At 42.6% G+C, this 17856-nt stretch overlaps 1 protein-coding gene across 5 annotated transcripts in view; it reads left to right on the forward strand.

Moving 5' to 3' along the window:
- PRDM16 (PR/SET domain 16) overlaps positions 1-17856 on the forward strand; it is a 438483-nt gene that overhangs the window by 234208 nt on the left and 186419 nt on the right. For all 5 annotated transcript variants that reach the window (XM_081923468.1, XM_081923469.1, XM_081923471.1 and 2 more), the window contains exon 3: positions 5562-5612. In XM_081923468.1, coding sequence (XP_081779594.1) covers positions 5562-5612 — 51 coding nt within the window. The remainder of the gene's footprint in view (positions 1-5561; positions 5613-17856) is intronic.

Consider the following 17856-nt stretch of genomic DNA (forward strand, 5'->3'; position numbering starts at 1 on the left):
AGGAAATCAACAGACCTGGGTTTGTCATGTTTGTTGACTTCAGTAGGTCTACTCTGAGTAGGCCTAGCACTTGGTGCAACCCATTATCTGTCTTCAGGCTTAAATCTATTGGAAATATTTTGGAAAAGGAAAGAAAAACTCTTGATGCCATATGCAATCTTGAGCACAGCAAAACAGCAGTTTGGCCAAATAGATTCCGTAACTATACATCCAATATATACATCCATATATCCATCCATTTTGCATGCCTGTGTGCTTTAATTTCACACACACACACACATGAACGCGCACGCACGCGCGCACACACACACACACACACACACACACACGAAATAACCATTTATCCAAGCACATGGGATGAATGGATAATATTACTATTTACATAAGCTCATTGTGATCCATCCGGGGAATGTAATCAAATTAGGGCTAAGCACAGATGGCGCATGCCAACTTGTAAACTGTTTTTGAAAAAGATTCACATGGCGTCTCCTGACATGTTTGGTTGTAGAAAGTGGGGAGGAGTTGCACAAACCCCAATGCGCCAGCAACAAAACCTCTCCCATCTCCCAACTCCAGGAAGGAAAATCTAGGGACAGGATTCCTTCCCCGCCGCTGCCAGCCCTAGAGCAACTGCTAATGCAAAGCTGTCCTTCAGCAGTGGCTGCTGAAATGTTGTTATGCTTGTATGATAGAGTGCATTTGTGTGTGTGTGTGTTCAAACTCCTTTGGAAATTTTTATTTGTCTCTCTATTCATCCAGGAACAAGGAATGGATTTTTGCTGGAATTGTCAATGCTGGGATAGAGGGTAGCATTCTGCTCAGTCCTGCTCAGAGGAAACACACTTAAATTAATGAACCTAAGTTAGCCATGTCCACTAACACCATTGGGTGTGTTCTATGTAGGACTGTGCTGAATACCACTCAGAATTTTTCAAATTTGATATTTCACATCTTGGGGACTTTCTCTTCAGTTCTTCATTGGCAGTTCCACTGTGGTCTTGGTCTCTCTATAAGGAAATGTTGCATTGTTTGGAGCTTCTAAGTTTAGAGAAAAGGGGAGTAATAGGTGATATGATTGGTACATATAAAATGACACATGGCATGGAGACAGAAATAATCTCTCTCTCTCTGAAATTCAGTCTGGTGGTTCACATTTTAATGCAAAACTACCTAATTAGTACTACCTGAAATGATTTGCAAGCTGAAACACAGCCATCCTTCAAAATGTCATGGGGCATTTACCTAACCAAGTAACTGGATATATCAGGGGGGAATTGTGTATGAAAATGCATTTGATTGCAAAAATAACACACCAAAAATGCATTGCATTGGGGAAATTTGCTTGCAAACTTGTGCATACAGTGGTACCTCGGGTTACAGACACTTCAGGTTACAGACGCTTCAGGTTACAGACTCTGCTAACCCAGAAATAGTACCCCGGGTTAAGAACTTTGCTTCAGGATGAGAACAGAAATCGTGCGATCGCAGCAGTGGGAGGCCCCATTAGCTAAAGTGGCACCTCAGATTAAGAACAGTTTCAGGTTAAGAACGGACCTGCAGAACGAATTAAGTTCTTAACCCGAGGTACCACTGTATTAGGAAGTAGAATGCTAACGAATTTCCAGGAGGAGTTTTTCTGCAATGCAAATGTATGCAGAAAAGTGGAGAACTGAATTAAGATTGGGGGAGCGGGTGAGAAACTGATATTGACGGTTTCGTACATTCCTGGTTCTCCGACAATATGGATGCTTGCCCCTTCAGCCTGGTGGGAACTCCAAAGAGAGACTCATTCAGGATCAAAATTGGCTTTGTTATCTTAGTGTATATTGCACTAGGTAGCTAAATCCTCCTTTAGACTGTAATGAAGAAATTTCACACCCTCCCTAAATTTCCGTATATCCTGATTGGGCTGACAAGCTGAGTGTGGGCTGCTGGCCTTGCCCAGAAGGACTGTCCTTTCCCTTTAAAACCCCAGCTCGGTTCTGCTCCATCGAACCAGCCCCGTCTGCTCGCATTGGGGCATGCAAAACTATTTAGCATGCAGCCTGGAGTGCTGATTTCCCCCCGACAAACTTTGCTTTGTTCCTCCGGCGCTCACCTTTCGCTCCTGTTTGCTTTTCGCAGCTTTCCGAAACCACAATTTTTGGTGTCTATTAAAAGAAACGTAAAACATCGGAGGGGTTAGAAAACCCTTCATATTTAAAATCTGACACTTTGTTGTCACAGCTGAGCTCGGGGAAAAGCCCTGCCAACATATTTGAACTTAGGAAATTGGGCGGCCTTACCCAGGCCGGGTCATGCAAACACAGAGATGGAGCCAGACCCACTCAGCTGGCACATTTATTGGGCAGAACGTGTAGGACTTCTGTAGCTCAGAGTTCCACCCTGGAAAACGGGGGTGGGAGAGAGAGAGAGAGAGAGAGAGAGAGAGAGAGAGAGAGAGAGAGAGAAGAAATAGCTGGAGTAGTCTGTGAGTTCCAAATTAGCTACTACGACTCCAGAAAGACATCTTGGAACCATTGCAGGAGCTTCCCAGAAAACAGCTGTGCAAATGTGTCCAAAAGGAAAGAGAATATTGAGGGTTATTAGGGAAGGAACAGAAAGAAAGAAAAATACAGCGAATATATTTAGGTCTGAAATCCTGACGATGATAATGAGTGATTACTGTTAATATTAAGAAACCAGGGAAATGTCTACACGTGGGCCCTGTGTATGGCAATGATCTATAGGATAGGAGGGGCAAAGGGATCCGTGTTGGTGGAGGCTGGACCACCCATGATTAGGTGTAGGGAGTAGATTTGCTCCACCACAACTTTTCCGTTGATTGAAGACCTTTATCGGCCCCATGGAAATAAATGGCAGACATTTACGTGCAAGAGAGTAAGTAAATAGATGTCTGAAGGGCGCTGTGAAAGCATGAAAGGGTTGTAGCCATTGCTAGTCCAATTCAGAGTAGACCCTTTTGAGTTAATAGACACGGCTAACTTAGGTTCATTAATTTACATGGGTTTGTTCTGAGGAGAACTTAGTTGATGCAACCCGAGTTCTGCTGGATCAGGCCAGTGTGCCATCTAAACTAACATACTTTTTTGGGTTTCCCACAAACATCTGCTTGGCCACTGTGAGAACAGGATACTCAACTAATTGTTCCTGGTCCAAAGGGCTCTTATGTTCTTCTCGGGTTCTCACATTACCCAGCCAGAGGCTGATGGGAAGTCTGTAAGGAGGGTCTGAGGAGAGCAGCACTGTCCCTACCTGTGATTCCCTGAAACTGGTATTCAGAGGCATGATTCCTCCAGGTAGGACACAGCCATCATAATTGGCAGCCATTGATAGCCTCAACGAACTTGTCTAATTCTCCTTCAACGCCAGCCAAGTTGGCACCCACCACTACTTGTCTTAGCTATGTGCTGCTGTGTGCAGAAGCATTTTCTTTTGTCTGCCATAAATCTCTAGGCATTCAGCTTCACAGAATGTCCTGAGTTCTAGTATAGGGAGGAGAGGTAAACTTTCTCCACAGTCACAGCACCGTGTATAATTTTGCCCACCTCCATCAGGCCTTCTCTTACTCACCTTTCCCTACACTAAAAACAGACAAACAACCAGCAAACCCCCAATGTTGTGACCTATCTGCATAAGAAAGTTGCTCCAACCTCTTGATCATTTTGGCTATCCTTTTCTGAACCTTTCCCCAGCTCTTCAATATCCCTTTTAGAGGCAAAGCAACTAGAATGGACATATTTTTCCAAGTGCACCATCCGCAGTGAAGGGAGTTTAAATGGCACCACAGTTAGTGGGCAAAGAACAGGTTTTGCCTCAAATGGCTGTTGCCTGTTTCTTTTCTCCAGTTGTGACAATCCAATCTGCTCTTAACTGCATGGGTTCAGTATGTGGCAGTGAGGGTGCGTGTGGAACTGTTGGCTCTGTACAGATTCCCCATGTCACCAAACTGTAGGTGGCTGCTTTTCAGTGAAGACCCATGAGACTCTGGACCGACTTCACCCATCCATTTTCACCATTGGATCCACCTGGACCAATGAAGTACAGTGGTACCTTGGGTTAAGAACTTAATTCGTTCTGGAGGTCCATTTCCATTCTTAATCTGAAACTGTTCTTAACCTGAGGTACCACTTTAGCTAATGGGGCCTCCCACTGCCACCATGCCGCCGCCGCACAATTTCTGTTCTCATCCTGAAGCAAAGTTCTTAACCCAAGGTAGTATTTTTGGGTTAGTGGAGTCTGTAACCTGAAGTGTCTGTAACCTGAAGCGTCTGTAACCCGAGGTACCACTGTAGTATAAAGGGCTTCCTGTTCTTTCCTGAAGCAACATGGGTTTGTCTCTGACAAAACTCTCCTGAGAGTGGACCTGTTGAAAGCAGTGAATCTAAGTTAGTCATGTCCATTAACGTCAGTGGGTCTCCTCTGAGTAGGAATAGCATTGGATACGATCCATAGTCATACTGAGCTCTGCCATGATTCTGCATGCTTGCAGCACATCTCTGGTGCCCTGACCCTTTTTGCAAGCAATCCATTGGGATAGTTCATGTTTGCCCATCACCTGTTTAGTTTATCACAACATCCCTGTTGTGCTTATAAACAAATAATCCTTCCTGCAATCCCCCAAGTTCCAAGCATATTGTCATTCCTGTGTTGATAGGAGAGAGTATGAGAATGAGGGGCTTTCTTAAGACCACTTGGTAGGTCATGGCAGAGGTGAAAATCAAGCTTGGGACAGGAGTCTTTAAGCAACAAACTGCATGCATGTATATACCATGAGAGAGATAACATGCTAGTTGACATGTTCATATTGTTCTGCTTATCCCCTTAACGAGGGTGCTTTTGAATGGAGTGATTTATTTATTTTTTAGTGTGCATTTTAGATTGATGTAGAAATTGAATGGAATGGACTGCAGTGGGAGGGGAGCATATGTCAAATGAGAATTAGATTGATTCCCCCATCCCTGGAATTCTCTATTCAGTTTGAATGCCTGGTTTTACCCTCCTTGCGTTCCATCTAGAGACTGGGGAGGAATCCAATTCGGTTTGCATTTAAAAGTGAATCAACCTAATTCAGTTTCTGAAGCGCTATGCAAACTGAAACACAGCCATCTTTGAACTTGGCCCTTCTCTGAATTTTGTAATGCAGTTCTCTAGCCAAGCAATGGCTGCAGAAACACACACACACATATATATGTTATGGTAAAGTGTGCAAATGAATGCCTATATTAATGAAGATAATATACAAAACAGTGTTGCATGTTAGGAGAAATGGTTTTGCCAAAAAAAAAAAAATCATTTACACCAGGCAAAACTTCACACAATGAAAATGCGTATATTAAGAGAAAATGTGGAAATGTGGAAAACAGAACTTAAGTTATGAAAAACAAGATACCCAAACTGACAGATTCACCCATTCCTAGTGCCATCGCTGTATGCAAATCATTGTTTGCTTGTTTCCCAGTCTAAAATCATACTTTTACTCGTATTATTTCAATATGATTTGCATTGTCTCACTGCTCCCCAGATCTGCCAAGTGACCTTTGTTTTTGTTTTGCTTTCAGCAAATGCTTACGGATCCTGAGACAGCTTTGCAAGCTGGCTGCATTAAAAAGGTAGGAGAGAGAAAAAATGCCTTTTGATCTTGTCCAAGTTGTGCAACTTCTGTATTTGGTTATGACGGGGCCTAGACTGCTTCCTTGTTCCAGGGGCGAGGAAGTGGGTCTCCTGAATATCCACCTAAATTTGTTGATTTGCATATTGTCGTTTGCATATTGGAACAGGAATGCCCTTCTTATTGTGCAGGGGGTTCCGTTTATGTCTAGTTTGTGGGCTCAGCATGATTTTCAGGTAGGATGTAGGCTTCAGTTCTGGGTCAAGCTAGACAAAAGTTTAGAAATCCTCTGTGGCACTGAAAATAAAATTGTTTGTTATAAATAGGTTTTGAGTCCACTCTGTGGAAGCAAATGCGTTGCCTAAAATTTTCATCTCTCGGAACTCTTAGAAACCATGTGGTCAGTTATACATGCTGGAAGGGGACTGTTGTGATGTTAACATATGAGAGTGCTGGAGGTGAAACAGTTAAACAGGTTACCCAATCAGAACCCAGGAGGTGGAGTCAGAGGGACTATAAAACCAGCTCTGGGAGGGGTGAAGGGAGAAGTTCGTTGGGAGTTGGGTGGTTGGTTGGAGTGGAAGTGAATGGGGATAGAGTCTGTGGGTAGGTTGAGTTAGTGTAGCGCAGTGTTTCCCAACCTTGGGCCTCCAGATGTTTTTGGCCTACAACTCCCATCATCCCTAGCTAGCAAGACCAGTGGTCAGGGATGATGGGAATTGTAGTTCAAAAACATCTGGAGGCCCAAGGTTGGGAAACACTGGTGTAGCGAAATAAGCTGAGTCAGGAACAGTTAGGAGCTAGGAAGACAAGTAAATATCTGAGAGGTGGTTTAGTGAGTGAGAGCAGGTAGCGGAAGTTATAGGTCTGGATAGGCACCCCATGATTGTAATTGACTGATACCGTTTATGAAACCACACGCTTGTTAAACTGCAATAAACAAACAGAAGTTTATGTTCCAATTTAACCCTGACTGGACTAAGAATTTTACCAGGTAGGGCCTGGGTGGTGGCAGCGAGAAATAAAGTGGTGGCACAGGGAACAATAGACGGTGAAATGTCTGGGGACCCTGTGTGATCGCCACAACTGTATCCATGACCTGGTATCAGTGAAAACCTTCTCCACCCAAGGCCCAAACAACTGAAAATCAGCTGCAAAGCCCCTTCCAAAGGCTACTTTGCTGGTAACACGGTCACTGCAGTAAGCCATGAGGATGGAAATCTGGATGCAGAGCTCCAGCCCAGAACATCCCTCTTGACAAATGTCTGGGTAGCAGTGAGTCTGCATTTTCAGTGTGGTAGTTTTTGAAATTGAGGGAGTTGGGGCCAGGGCACTTCCTTGTAGGCTAGATTTTCAAACCATGGGCAGGGCCTGGCAGATTCCGCTGTATCATGTGTGGAGCTTTGCAGATGTTGATGATTCATGGGCAGAACCTGGAATATGCTACTGAACCAGTGGTGGGAATATTGTGGCTTTGGGTGATCTGCAGACGGGGACTGGCAGGTTCCGATGAGTCAGGCATCACACCTGGCAGATTTGGGTCACAGAGAATCCTGATTCTTACTTTCTTTCTAGCCCTTAGTACTGTGTTGTTGTTGTTTTTAATTGGACATGAGTTTTAGAGGTCACACCACAGCCACATTCACACCATGCATTTACAGCACTACAATACTTGTTGTTGTTGCTTAGTCATTTAGTCATGTCCGACTCTTCGTGACCCCATGGACCAGAGCACGCCAGGCATTCCTGTCTTCCACTGCCTCCCGCAGTTTGGTCAAACTCATGCTGGTAGCTTCGAGAACACTGTCCAACCATCTCGTCCTCTGTTGTCCCTTTCTCCTTGTGCCCTCCATCTTTCCCAGCATCAGGGTCTCTTCTAGGGAGTCTTCTCTTCTCATGAGTTGGCCAAAGTATTGGAGCCTCAGCTTCACGATCTGTCCTTCCAGTGAGCACTCAGGGCAGATTTCCTTAAGAATGGATAAGTTTGATCTTCTTGCAGACCATGGGACTCTCAAGAATCTCCTCCAGCACCATAATTCAAAAGCATCAATTCAATACTTAGCAAACCACAGCTCCCCAGACTCTTTGGGGGAAACCATGACTTTTTAAAGCAGTATGAATGTGCCCAAAATATATTCTAATCTGACAATGTTTGCCGGGTTATATGGGATCTCAAAGCAGCCCTGCTTACCATTGCCTATTTATTGAATTAGGCCAAATTGTTACACTTATCCCAGCCAAAGTCTATCCAGTTTGCTTTTTTAGTGGAACAACTAACTGAGTTGGAGGGTGCGCTTCATTGCATCACCTATCTAGGCAATGGCAACATGTGTTTGCCTAAAGGTGTTCTTTCTGTGCTTCATTTTGGCTTATTTTCTTTTTTTATGAGATTTCATATTTTCGGTAGCATACCTCCAGAGACTTCCTTTTAAGAAACCATTGCTGTTTCAGATTGAAAACTAGAGCAACTCTTTCCCTGCCCCCTTTGTATGGCTGTCTTGTTAATGACACTTTCTGAGCTCTGAAAGTTAAAACGAAACACCCGGGCAGCTTCTGCCAAACATTGTGAAACTCTAGATCTGGCTGGCTCCAGAGGCAGTTTGAAAAGAGATACATAGACATATCTATACGCAACACAGTCTATTCCAATTCTCTCCAGGATGAGATGAGGCAAATAATCTTTTCCTTTAGAAGCTCAACTTGAGGGCTGGGGGGTGGGATGTCCCACATGAAATGCCCTCTGTTGACCACCCTGTGACCTTGCAGTAGTGCTGAACTTTTTACCTTGTTCATCTCATAACTCATCGGCCATTTGTCTGGACCTCGGAGGGCTCTTATTATCCCAAGCCATGTGGGGACAGTCCTTATTATCATAACCTCATTTATCACCCCCTCAAAAAATGGAATCCCATCCTCCTTCTTTTAGAAGCCATTTTGCAGTTTTCCTGGACTTTCTCATGATGTGTTAGCAATAAGTCCCATTCCATTTGTACCCAGTCAATGTGAGCTCATCACTAAATGCTTGTTATTGCAATGAGGCACACATACAATTTTTTATTTTGATTTTTTTTGGGGGGGGGGAGAAACATCCTCCTTAAATGTCTCACAATTTTTAAAATGTGAACCTACCTAATTTGCATTTCTCAAAGTGATGGTTCATTTGACATGAAACTGAGCTGCTGCTGTTGTTAAATTTATGACCTACCCTTGATCAGCAGGTCTGAGGGCAGGTTATAACAATTAAAAATTAAAAAATGATTGATTGATTTGATTTACTCCATTTCTATGCTGCTTTTCATTCAAATGAATCCCAAAGCAGCTTACAAACAATAAATAAGAATAGCATGCTAGAACATAATAGAACATTATGAATACAAATCATATAGAATAATCAACAATTCCTCATACTGAATTAACAAATCACCAGATGGCATTTGTAGGAATAGGGTGGGGCTGTCAAAGCACACATCTTAGGTGTCAAAGGTCATGGTAAATATGCATTTCTTCACCATTCAGCAAAAGTTATATGGCGAAGTTTCCACATGTACCTCTGTGGGGAGGGGATTCCATGACCTAGGGGGCTGCCACAGAGAAGGCCCTCCTCCAGGAAACCCCTAGAAACTTCTGAGGGAGGTGGAACTATCTAGAAGGCCCCCCTTTCCTGTCATTGGTCCAGGCATCTTCCAGTAAAGATTCAGCAGGTGTCTTCTACATTGGCCTTTAAACATTTTCTGAAAACTTTTTTTCTTTGCCATTGGGATTATGGAGGCAGTTTAGATAAACTAGTCAGTGATCTATAACCATGTGGCTTTTATTGTGTGTGTACAATTGTTGTAAACCGCTTTGATTTTTTTTAAAAAATGTAATTGCCACATACAAGTTATTCATTTATTTTGCTATACATAAATAAACGGAGCTATCCAACAAGATTTGCAGTGTTCCCGATGTTGCAGTGCTCTTCCCCAACAGTAGCAGCAGAAATGCACACTATAACACTTTTTTTTAAAAACGGAGAAATTTGCACAGAAATGCATGCAAATATTCATGTAGACTTTGCCATGACGCCCATAAAAAAGACTCGAGCAACATGAATGTGGTGAAACAGGTTATGTCTGCTAAAATATAACAACTTAGAGGATCTGCAAAAACCAATTAAACCAATTAGTGAAATAAAAGTACAGGACTTATGGGTACAGCAAATTCACATTGGATGCTCATGAGTTCTAGTGTCATGAAAGAGGAAGGAAAATGTTTCCTTGCCTACTTCTTGCATGACATCCATAATATTGTACACTTCTATCATGTCATCTCTTGCACACCTTTTCTCTCAACTCAAAACTCCCAAATGCTCCAGCCTTTCTTCATATAGGGATGTTGTTTCATGGCCTTGATAAGTTTGGTTGCCTTTTTCTGGGCAGGTGTGCAGAAGGATGCAGAACTGAACAGAAATGAACAGTGAGGTGGCAGGGCGAGAGTAGGCCAACTGGACATTCACTATCCACAGTTGGGTTGGTTCCTCATTTTCCTGCCTTAATTCACACACACACACACACACACCCCACCAACTGCAAACATAAACTATGACAATTATAATATTTGACATAGACTCTAGCCTAAACACATTGTAAAGAAGCACTACCGGCGGTTTATGAGGTGATAAATTTTCTGAAGGCCAGTCGGATTTTGAAGCCAGGCCAACAGAGGTCAAAGCAGTAGGGTAAAGAGTTCAAGTCTAAGCTTAATGGCTTGTGAAGGAACCTGGTGCTAAACAGAAGGAACTACCGCCAGACAGTGGAGAGGAGTAAAGAATGAAAAATCACCCTGTACCAGTGCCTTTCTCTGCCCTAAAGGTGTGAGCAGAATCCGTCATGTTTGATTTCTGCAAGGGATGCCACAAAGCGGTGCTTAGATTCTAGAGATGAAGACTTAATGAAATGTCTACTAGCCATGATGGCTATGTTTACTACCTCCACTGTTGAACACAGTTTGTCTCTGAATACCAGCCTCTGGAAATTGGAGGTGGCGAGAGGTGGCATTGCCCTCAGGTCTTGCATATGGACTTCCCATAGGTTGGCCACTGCAATAACAGGATGCCTGATCCAGCACAGCTCTTCTTATATCCTTAAATCCTCTTCGCTGGCTTCAGTGGGTCTGTTCTGAATAAGGTTACTACTGTATTTCACCCATTTTGTATGGATTTTTTTTATCAAGGTGTGCTCCTTGCAGAGCAATGCTGGGAAGAGCAGAGGGTCCAGGTAGTAATGTCTCTCCAGTGAATGACATAAATCAGAGTTTCCCAAACTTGGGTCTCTGGGTGTTTCTTTAGACTACAATTCCCATCATTCCTGACCTCTGGTCCTGCTAGCTAGGGATGAGGGGAGTTGTAGTCCAACAATGACTGGGAAACCCTGGTGTAGATCAAATTGGGGAGGGAGGAAATAAACCTAAAGGCAGCTTTATATCCTCTCTGTTTCTAATGTTAGAAAGGGTACCACACTCCCTACTTTTCTAGTGCATGATAAGCCATTTCCAAGGCAAGACCTCTTTCCCCTGGGGAAAAAAATGGTTGAAAATTGCAGAGAAGATGGAAGAAAGAAGCATCCATACAGGCCAGTCTAGTGTGGGCTGTTTAATTTTATTTTTCCCAAGCATGATAACTAAAGAACCTTGGAAGACATCTTTCTCCAGTATGCTCCCCCCCCCCCTTTAGCCTCTGTTTACTTAGAGGGAATCGCCTAAGGGGGCTACTGGAGGGAAAACAGCTGTGGGAGATAATCTATAGAGTTATCTATCTATCACTCTTTGTCAACCCCGTCTCCCCAGAGACCATGCGGAGAGACTTGTAATAAAAAGGCATTGCTTGAAGAGGCTTTAGGGACAAATAAAGAGACATGTTAAGGGCCAGCTGAAATGGATAGGCAACATTATTAAAGCTCAATAGCCGTCTTATCAAAATCAAATAGGATAGACATTTGCCCAAGAAGGTTGTGGGGGTGGGGGGAGGCTCTGAATTTATTCTGTGACTTTCTGGCGAGTCCAGATTTATCCATTAACAAGGAGAAACTCTGTGGGGAGAGATAACATTGTCTTTTAAAAAAACAATACAGAGAGAGAGTCAATCTTTAAGATGATAGACCTTTCCTTTCTGCTCGAGTTTGCATTGTGAATACTTTTTTAAAGTAATAAATGTGATTAAGGCTATGCAAAATGCAGTGAACACGTTGGCGGGGAAAGCCCCTTTTGATATATGCTGACCTTGTTTTCCTGAAGAGCGCTAGAGACTGTTGAAGACTGTATTGCAAATAAATAAAAGGGGGCACATCTTTATAGAAATTTGGAACATTTGTTGTTGTTGTTACTTTTATTCTTTTGATGAGCCGAATCCTTTAGCCCTGAGAAACTGCATCCCATATCTAAGCCTGGCAGTTATCGGGGCAGATTTATTCCCAAATTCACTAAATGTCATTGCAGAGAAGCATTAGCAGCCATGGAACCAATAAATCTCTCTCTGTTTATGTTGCGCAACCACACACACACACACACACTCTACAGGTCACCCAAGCCATCTGATACTTGCAGAAGGCATTGTTCAAAAGAAGATGATTGATTGATAATTATGATAATTTGTGAAATCATTATTTGGATATTATAAACATAGCTCACCCCACTGGGAGAGAGTGGAGACATTTTATAGAGGACAGGGCCATCAAAAAAAAAGGAAAGGCCTCCGGTTATAAGGGAGAGAGAAAAGGTCTGCTGGGCCTTCCCCAGTGGGATCTGAGGGGCTGATGAATGATGACCTCAAGGAGTGGGAAATTAGGCTTCAATGGGAAGTCAGGAAGGTAGTTAGAGAAGAGCAGGGGAACTGTTAACTGTCTTTTGTGGAGCAATTATGACTTGGGCCAATTTGCCGAAGGCCTTTGCCACGTTTATAATAACAGTACTAAACACACACACACACACACACACGTTTGGTCAGGAGATTTTAACTTGAGTTGCTCAAAGTTCACAGATTCCCTGCAGTTCCAATGCAGTGCAAAGCAAACCATGATGTTTATTTTGTATTCTCTGAAAAACTCCTTGCACTTATTGGCATCAAATGTTCTCAGTTCTTCTCCTGGTTTTTTTGTTTTTGGTTTTTTGTTTAAGTATGCATTCAAAGCTATGGTGCTTGTGAACATATTCATTTGGGGAAGGGTGTGTTATTAAAAATATCAGTCGGGCAGATTTTATGTGTTTGCAGCCAATGGCTATTGCCATATAAATCACACACAAAACAAGGCAGTCAAAGGGTGTGTTTAAACATATCCGTTTTCAGAAGCTGTCAAAACCTGAAATGTTCCTCAAATGAATTAGTGTGGTTTTTTGTTTTGGTTTTTTGTTTAAAGCACCTCGATTTGGAGAAATCTGAATGAACAAGAGCGGAAATTGCACATGTCTACTTCCGCATCCCACATCCAGAATGGAAATGTATTTAGCAAATATCATTCACATTGACTGTTGTACTGTAGTTTTCATTCCACAGACAATACATAGTTACATTGCATTTCCTTTGCTTTGAAATGAATAGGGTGCAATAGTGTAACGGCAATGCAATTTGCGTAATTACATAAATTACACAAATTGTGCGATTTCATCACAGCAGACAGTGAGACAAGCAATGTAGATTTTGGTGGGAGATGAACTGCAGTGGAACTGAAACAGTGCTGCAGATGGTGAAGGCCGCAAAACAGAAACCTTCTTCCATCATTACCTATAGGTAACAAGCCTGTCTGCATTGGCCAGCAAACCCTCTGACTTAACTGGCATGCTAAAAAATTCTTGAATAAATAGCAGAATCTGTCCCTGAGAAGGATTAAAATAACGTTATAGGTTTGTGAGGTGCAAGACTCCTCTAAACTCCTGGATCCAGTAAGTGTTATTTATAATTTAATCTAGGTATGGGGTGTTAGACTGGGTGACAGACACTTAACCCCCTGCAGCCAGCAAGTGTTAAAAGAGAACAAAGGGAAAGGTGACAGGCCCTTTTAAGAAAGCAAAAAAAGGGGGGTGCTTTGGGCCAGACGACAAATGAGTGGGGCACTTCCTCCAGCTCTGAGATAGTTAGAAGGACAAAGCCTGAGTTTTGAGGGCAGGGTTTGAGGTGATGTGTGACCTAGAGGTAAAGCTGCGTACTGGAAAAGCAGAGAGAGAGAGAGAGAGAGAGAGAGAGAGAGAGAGAGAGAGAGAGAGAGAGAGAGAGAGCGCTGATTTCTGCTTGCATACAAGGCTGCAGCTATGGGTTAAACAAGACCTTTTTGGGTCTCCCCTCAGTCCTAAGTGGAGATGTTGGGGATTGAACTCCTGCATGCAAAGCAGTTGCTCCGACAACGAAGCCTGTCCGTTCCCCAAAAGCATAACTGTGAAATGTTGAAGAGCTATGTGTTATGCAGGCCTGACCATGCACTAATTCACATGCACTGCTCCATCACATTTTTGGATTTTTAAAATAAAAAATGCTCTGAAATGCATTTATTTGTCATGCCTTTTCCTTATTAAGCATTTTGTAAATAATCTATCCTCTATCTATCTATCTATCTATCTATCTATCTATCTATCTATCTATCATCTATCTATCTATCTATCTAACTATCTATATATCTATCATCTATCTATCTATCTATCTATCTATCATCTATCTATCTATCTATCTATCTATCTATCTATCTATCTATCTAATTTACATCCCCCCCCCAAAAAAAGATGCATTGTGATATATTTCCCCCATGCCATACACATCGCCTATTGTATCGAAACTGCTGAGAAGTACACATTCCACCTGATAACTGCATTCTAGTCCAGGAGCTAAAAATCAAGTGGTTTCACTTTAAAATGTGGGCAGTATGGGGTTTTCCTCTTCCCTAATGGTGACCCACAGTTATGTTATCTCACTCCCAAGTCTATTTACATTTCTTACATCGGTCTTGTGTTCAAAAATAAAAACTAAAAAATGGAGGAATGAGTGAAGGTCCAGTTGTGGTTTAAGAAACAAATTGAACAATAGCGGCTAAGAATCACAGCCTTCTGTATAACAATATCTATCTGTTATATCTCAAATCCACTTTCAACACACTCTGCTGTGGTATTTCAGGTTCGTTCAGCACTTCAATTTGCTTGTTTTATAGTTTCTGACTCTATGAAATAAAAGTGTGTTTAGCTGCCACAACAGAGGCAGCTTTGAGTTGATTTTTATAATCTCTCTCTCCCCCCCTTTAAATAGACTCACTTCATTGCAATAAGCCCTTCAACAAAAGACTGGACAGTTGTCTGAGGGAAAGAGAGAGTGTGTGTCTTTATTTTTTTTAAAAAAAACAAAACAGCATTTCTCTCTCCCTCTCTTTTTTTCATTGTTAGGCCACCGTTAGTAAAAGAATGAGGAGTCCATTAATTCAGTGAATGAACATATAGTAAAGTCAGTTCCCCTCTTGAGAACAATAATGTTGAGGTCAGCTTAGGTTACCATGGAAACTAAGTACCTCTAAGAAGTTTGCATCCTTGATTTTCCTGAAATGAAGCATGGAACGCAGAGGCAGGAGCAAAACAGCCGCTGGACGCCTTGCAGAACAAAGTTTAATGGACAAACGACAATTGCCATCTTGATCTTTACATGTCTGGCAATTCCCAAGCAAATGTCCTACACTGGGGCTGAAGGTGGGATTGAACCAAAATCTCTCTCCACCCCACTCCAAAAAACCACAACAGTTTTTGTAACCCTATTTCCTAAAAGGGAAATAAAGAGTCCGTTTTCATAATTCTGGTAGGGGGTATGGGAGGGGAGGTAAAGGGCAACCCCTCCAATACATTTGGGGGTTTTGTTTTAAACTCTCCTCCTTAACATTCCCCATATTTGGGGAATTCAGAAAAAGAACGACATGGTAGCCACTAGGGATGCTGGAGACTTTTGACACAAACAGAAACATAAATTGTTGATGTTCGCTTATTCATCCCTTGTCCGGAATGGAAATCATAGAGTTGGAAGGGAACCCCATGGTCATCTAGTCCAAGCCCCAGCAATGCAGGAATCACAACTAAATCATCCCTAATCAATGGCCACCCAACCTCTATTTAAAAACTTCCAGAGGAGGAGAGTCCACCACCTTCCGAATGGTACATGATGTTGTTGCTTTCAGATGTTTTGAGACTACACTTCCCAGCATCCCTGAGCACTGGTCCTGCTAGCTAGGGATCATGGGAGTTATAGGCCAAAAACTTCGGGAGGGCTGTGGTTGAGGAAGCCTGTTCTACTCCATTCATTTCAATGTAATCTTCATAATTTGTCACGTATATTACATAAGTTGCATAGTTTCACCACAACAAGCTGCAAGATGAATAATGTAGTTTTTGGTGGAAGGTGAGCTGCAGCAGAAAAGAAACAGTGCTGCATGCGGCAAAACAGAAAACTGTGTCTTCCTACATCATTAGCAACCACTCCACGTGGGTACTAGCATTTTCAAACACACACTGAACGTCCCAGAATGACACAGTGCTTGTTGTGGGTAGGATATGGCAGCCAGAAGGTGGCCACCAAGAATACCCAACCCTGCTGACATCTGTTTGACATCTGTACTTTTTTTACTCAGTCATGGCAGCTGATGCTGTTTGGGGGCAAAAAATTAGTCTGTAATTTTACCACTGCTTGAAAGCTACCTGACAGATAACAAGCTTCACTACATTGGCCAGAAACCATCTAATTTCCATCTAATCTGATTGACCTTTTAGAAAATTCTGAATGAATAGAGGATTCCATCCCTAGAGGAGTTATATCAAGGGCAAAACATAATATAATGTCCCATGTCATAGCTCTGGTCTGATCCACAGACACCAAGATGGCTAGTTCATGGCCTGTTAAAAGAAATTACTGGTCAAATATTCTGTGAGCATTGTTTGAAAGCTGAGCTGAGCAGTGCATGTCTTAACAGGAAGGGAGGTAACTCCTGCCCCCCAGAAGAAATTGTAGGTTGAGCAGTTCATGCCAGTATTATATCTTTTTTACAGTTCCAGTTCTCTTGTTTCCATTAAGAATATGACTTCTGGTGCAGCTATGACACCCACACCTCCAGCAGGGAGTGTTGCTATAAAAGAATCTGTTGGTAGATCTCTGGGTGATTTGCAGTAGATCTGCAAGGCTTTCTTAACAAGAGTCTATTATCCCTCCCTCCCTCTCATATTGCTAGACATTAGGCAGGAGAACATAGGGTGAATTTTTGTGTGAATGGATTGCCAACTCAGATCTAGTATTGAAAGCAGTGCTAGAATCCCTGGTTCCTAAGAAGACATTGGTAGATGCTTGCTTGTATACAAAGGCTATCCCTGTGTGACTCATGGAGCACAGTAGGTCAACTGGCTCCACCTCCAAGTCACCATTTTGAATCTGGTTCGGTCACCACAAATGCCTCATGCACCAGTCAATTCTAGCAACAAAATGTGACACGTTAGATACCACAAACTCGAGTTCTGCTCACCCCTCTGGTATGCCACAAGAAAGTAATGTTGTATTTGTGTTCCTTTAGCTTGTTCATTTCAGTTATCTCACTCGCATGGTGTTGACACCCATCCTTCATTCCCTTGGCATCACAAGCCTTACATAAATCTGCAGATATAAACTGGGTTCTAAGCTAATGAAGAATTGATTTAGCTTCACATCTCTCTGCCAGCCCAGGCAATTTAAAGGGGGGGGGGTCAACAAGAGTGTCCAAGGGCTTTGGGAAAGAGGTAGCAGGCAAGATCAACTTGATTTTACAAAAAGGTTGCCATGCTAATGATCTAAAGGGTGCTCTGCCCTCATCCATTTATTTGCATTAACCGAGAGGGGAAAGGGCTTTGCCAATGGACGGTTAATCACCTACATCATTATGGTATTGACAATATTGAAAACCCAAGCTGTTACCAAGGACTCAAGCCACCAACTGCTTCTGCTCGATTCAGTGGAGTTTCTCAGAGATAAAGATGGGAGAAAACTCTTGTGGAGAAGTGTTAATCTCCTTACCACGGCCTGATTAATTGGCACGTGCACTAAGAAGCTATTGATTCTTAATTACTGGATATTTGGCCTTGTCATTCCAAATGGGAGCATGGAAGCTGGTCAAGGAAAGTTCATGGACCTGGGCTGCCCAGGTTGACCGGAATTGAACCTTCCACCCTTGTTCCTGAACACACCGATGCATTTCGTGTTGTTTCCTGGTGCTCAATGTTATATGTTGCCTTTT

The sequence above is a fragment of the Podarcis melisellensis genome, assembly GCF_964234715.1.
Source record: "Podarcis melisellensis genome assembly, chromosome: 8".
Classification (NCBI taxonomy): Eukaryota; Metazoa; Chordata; class Lepidosauria; order Squamata; family Lacertidae; genus Podarcis; species Podarcis melisellensis.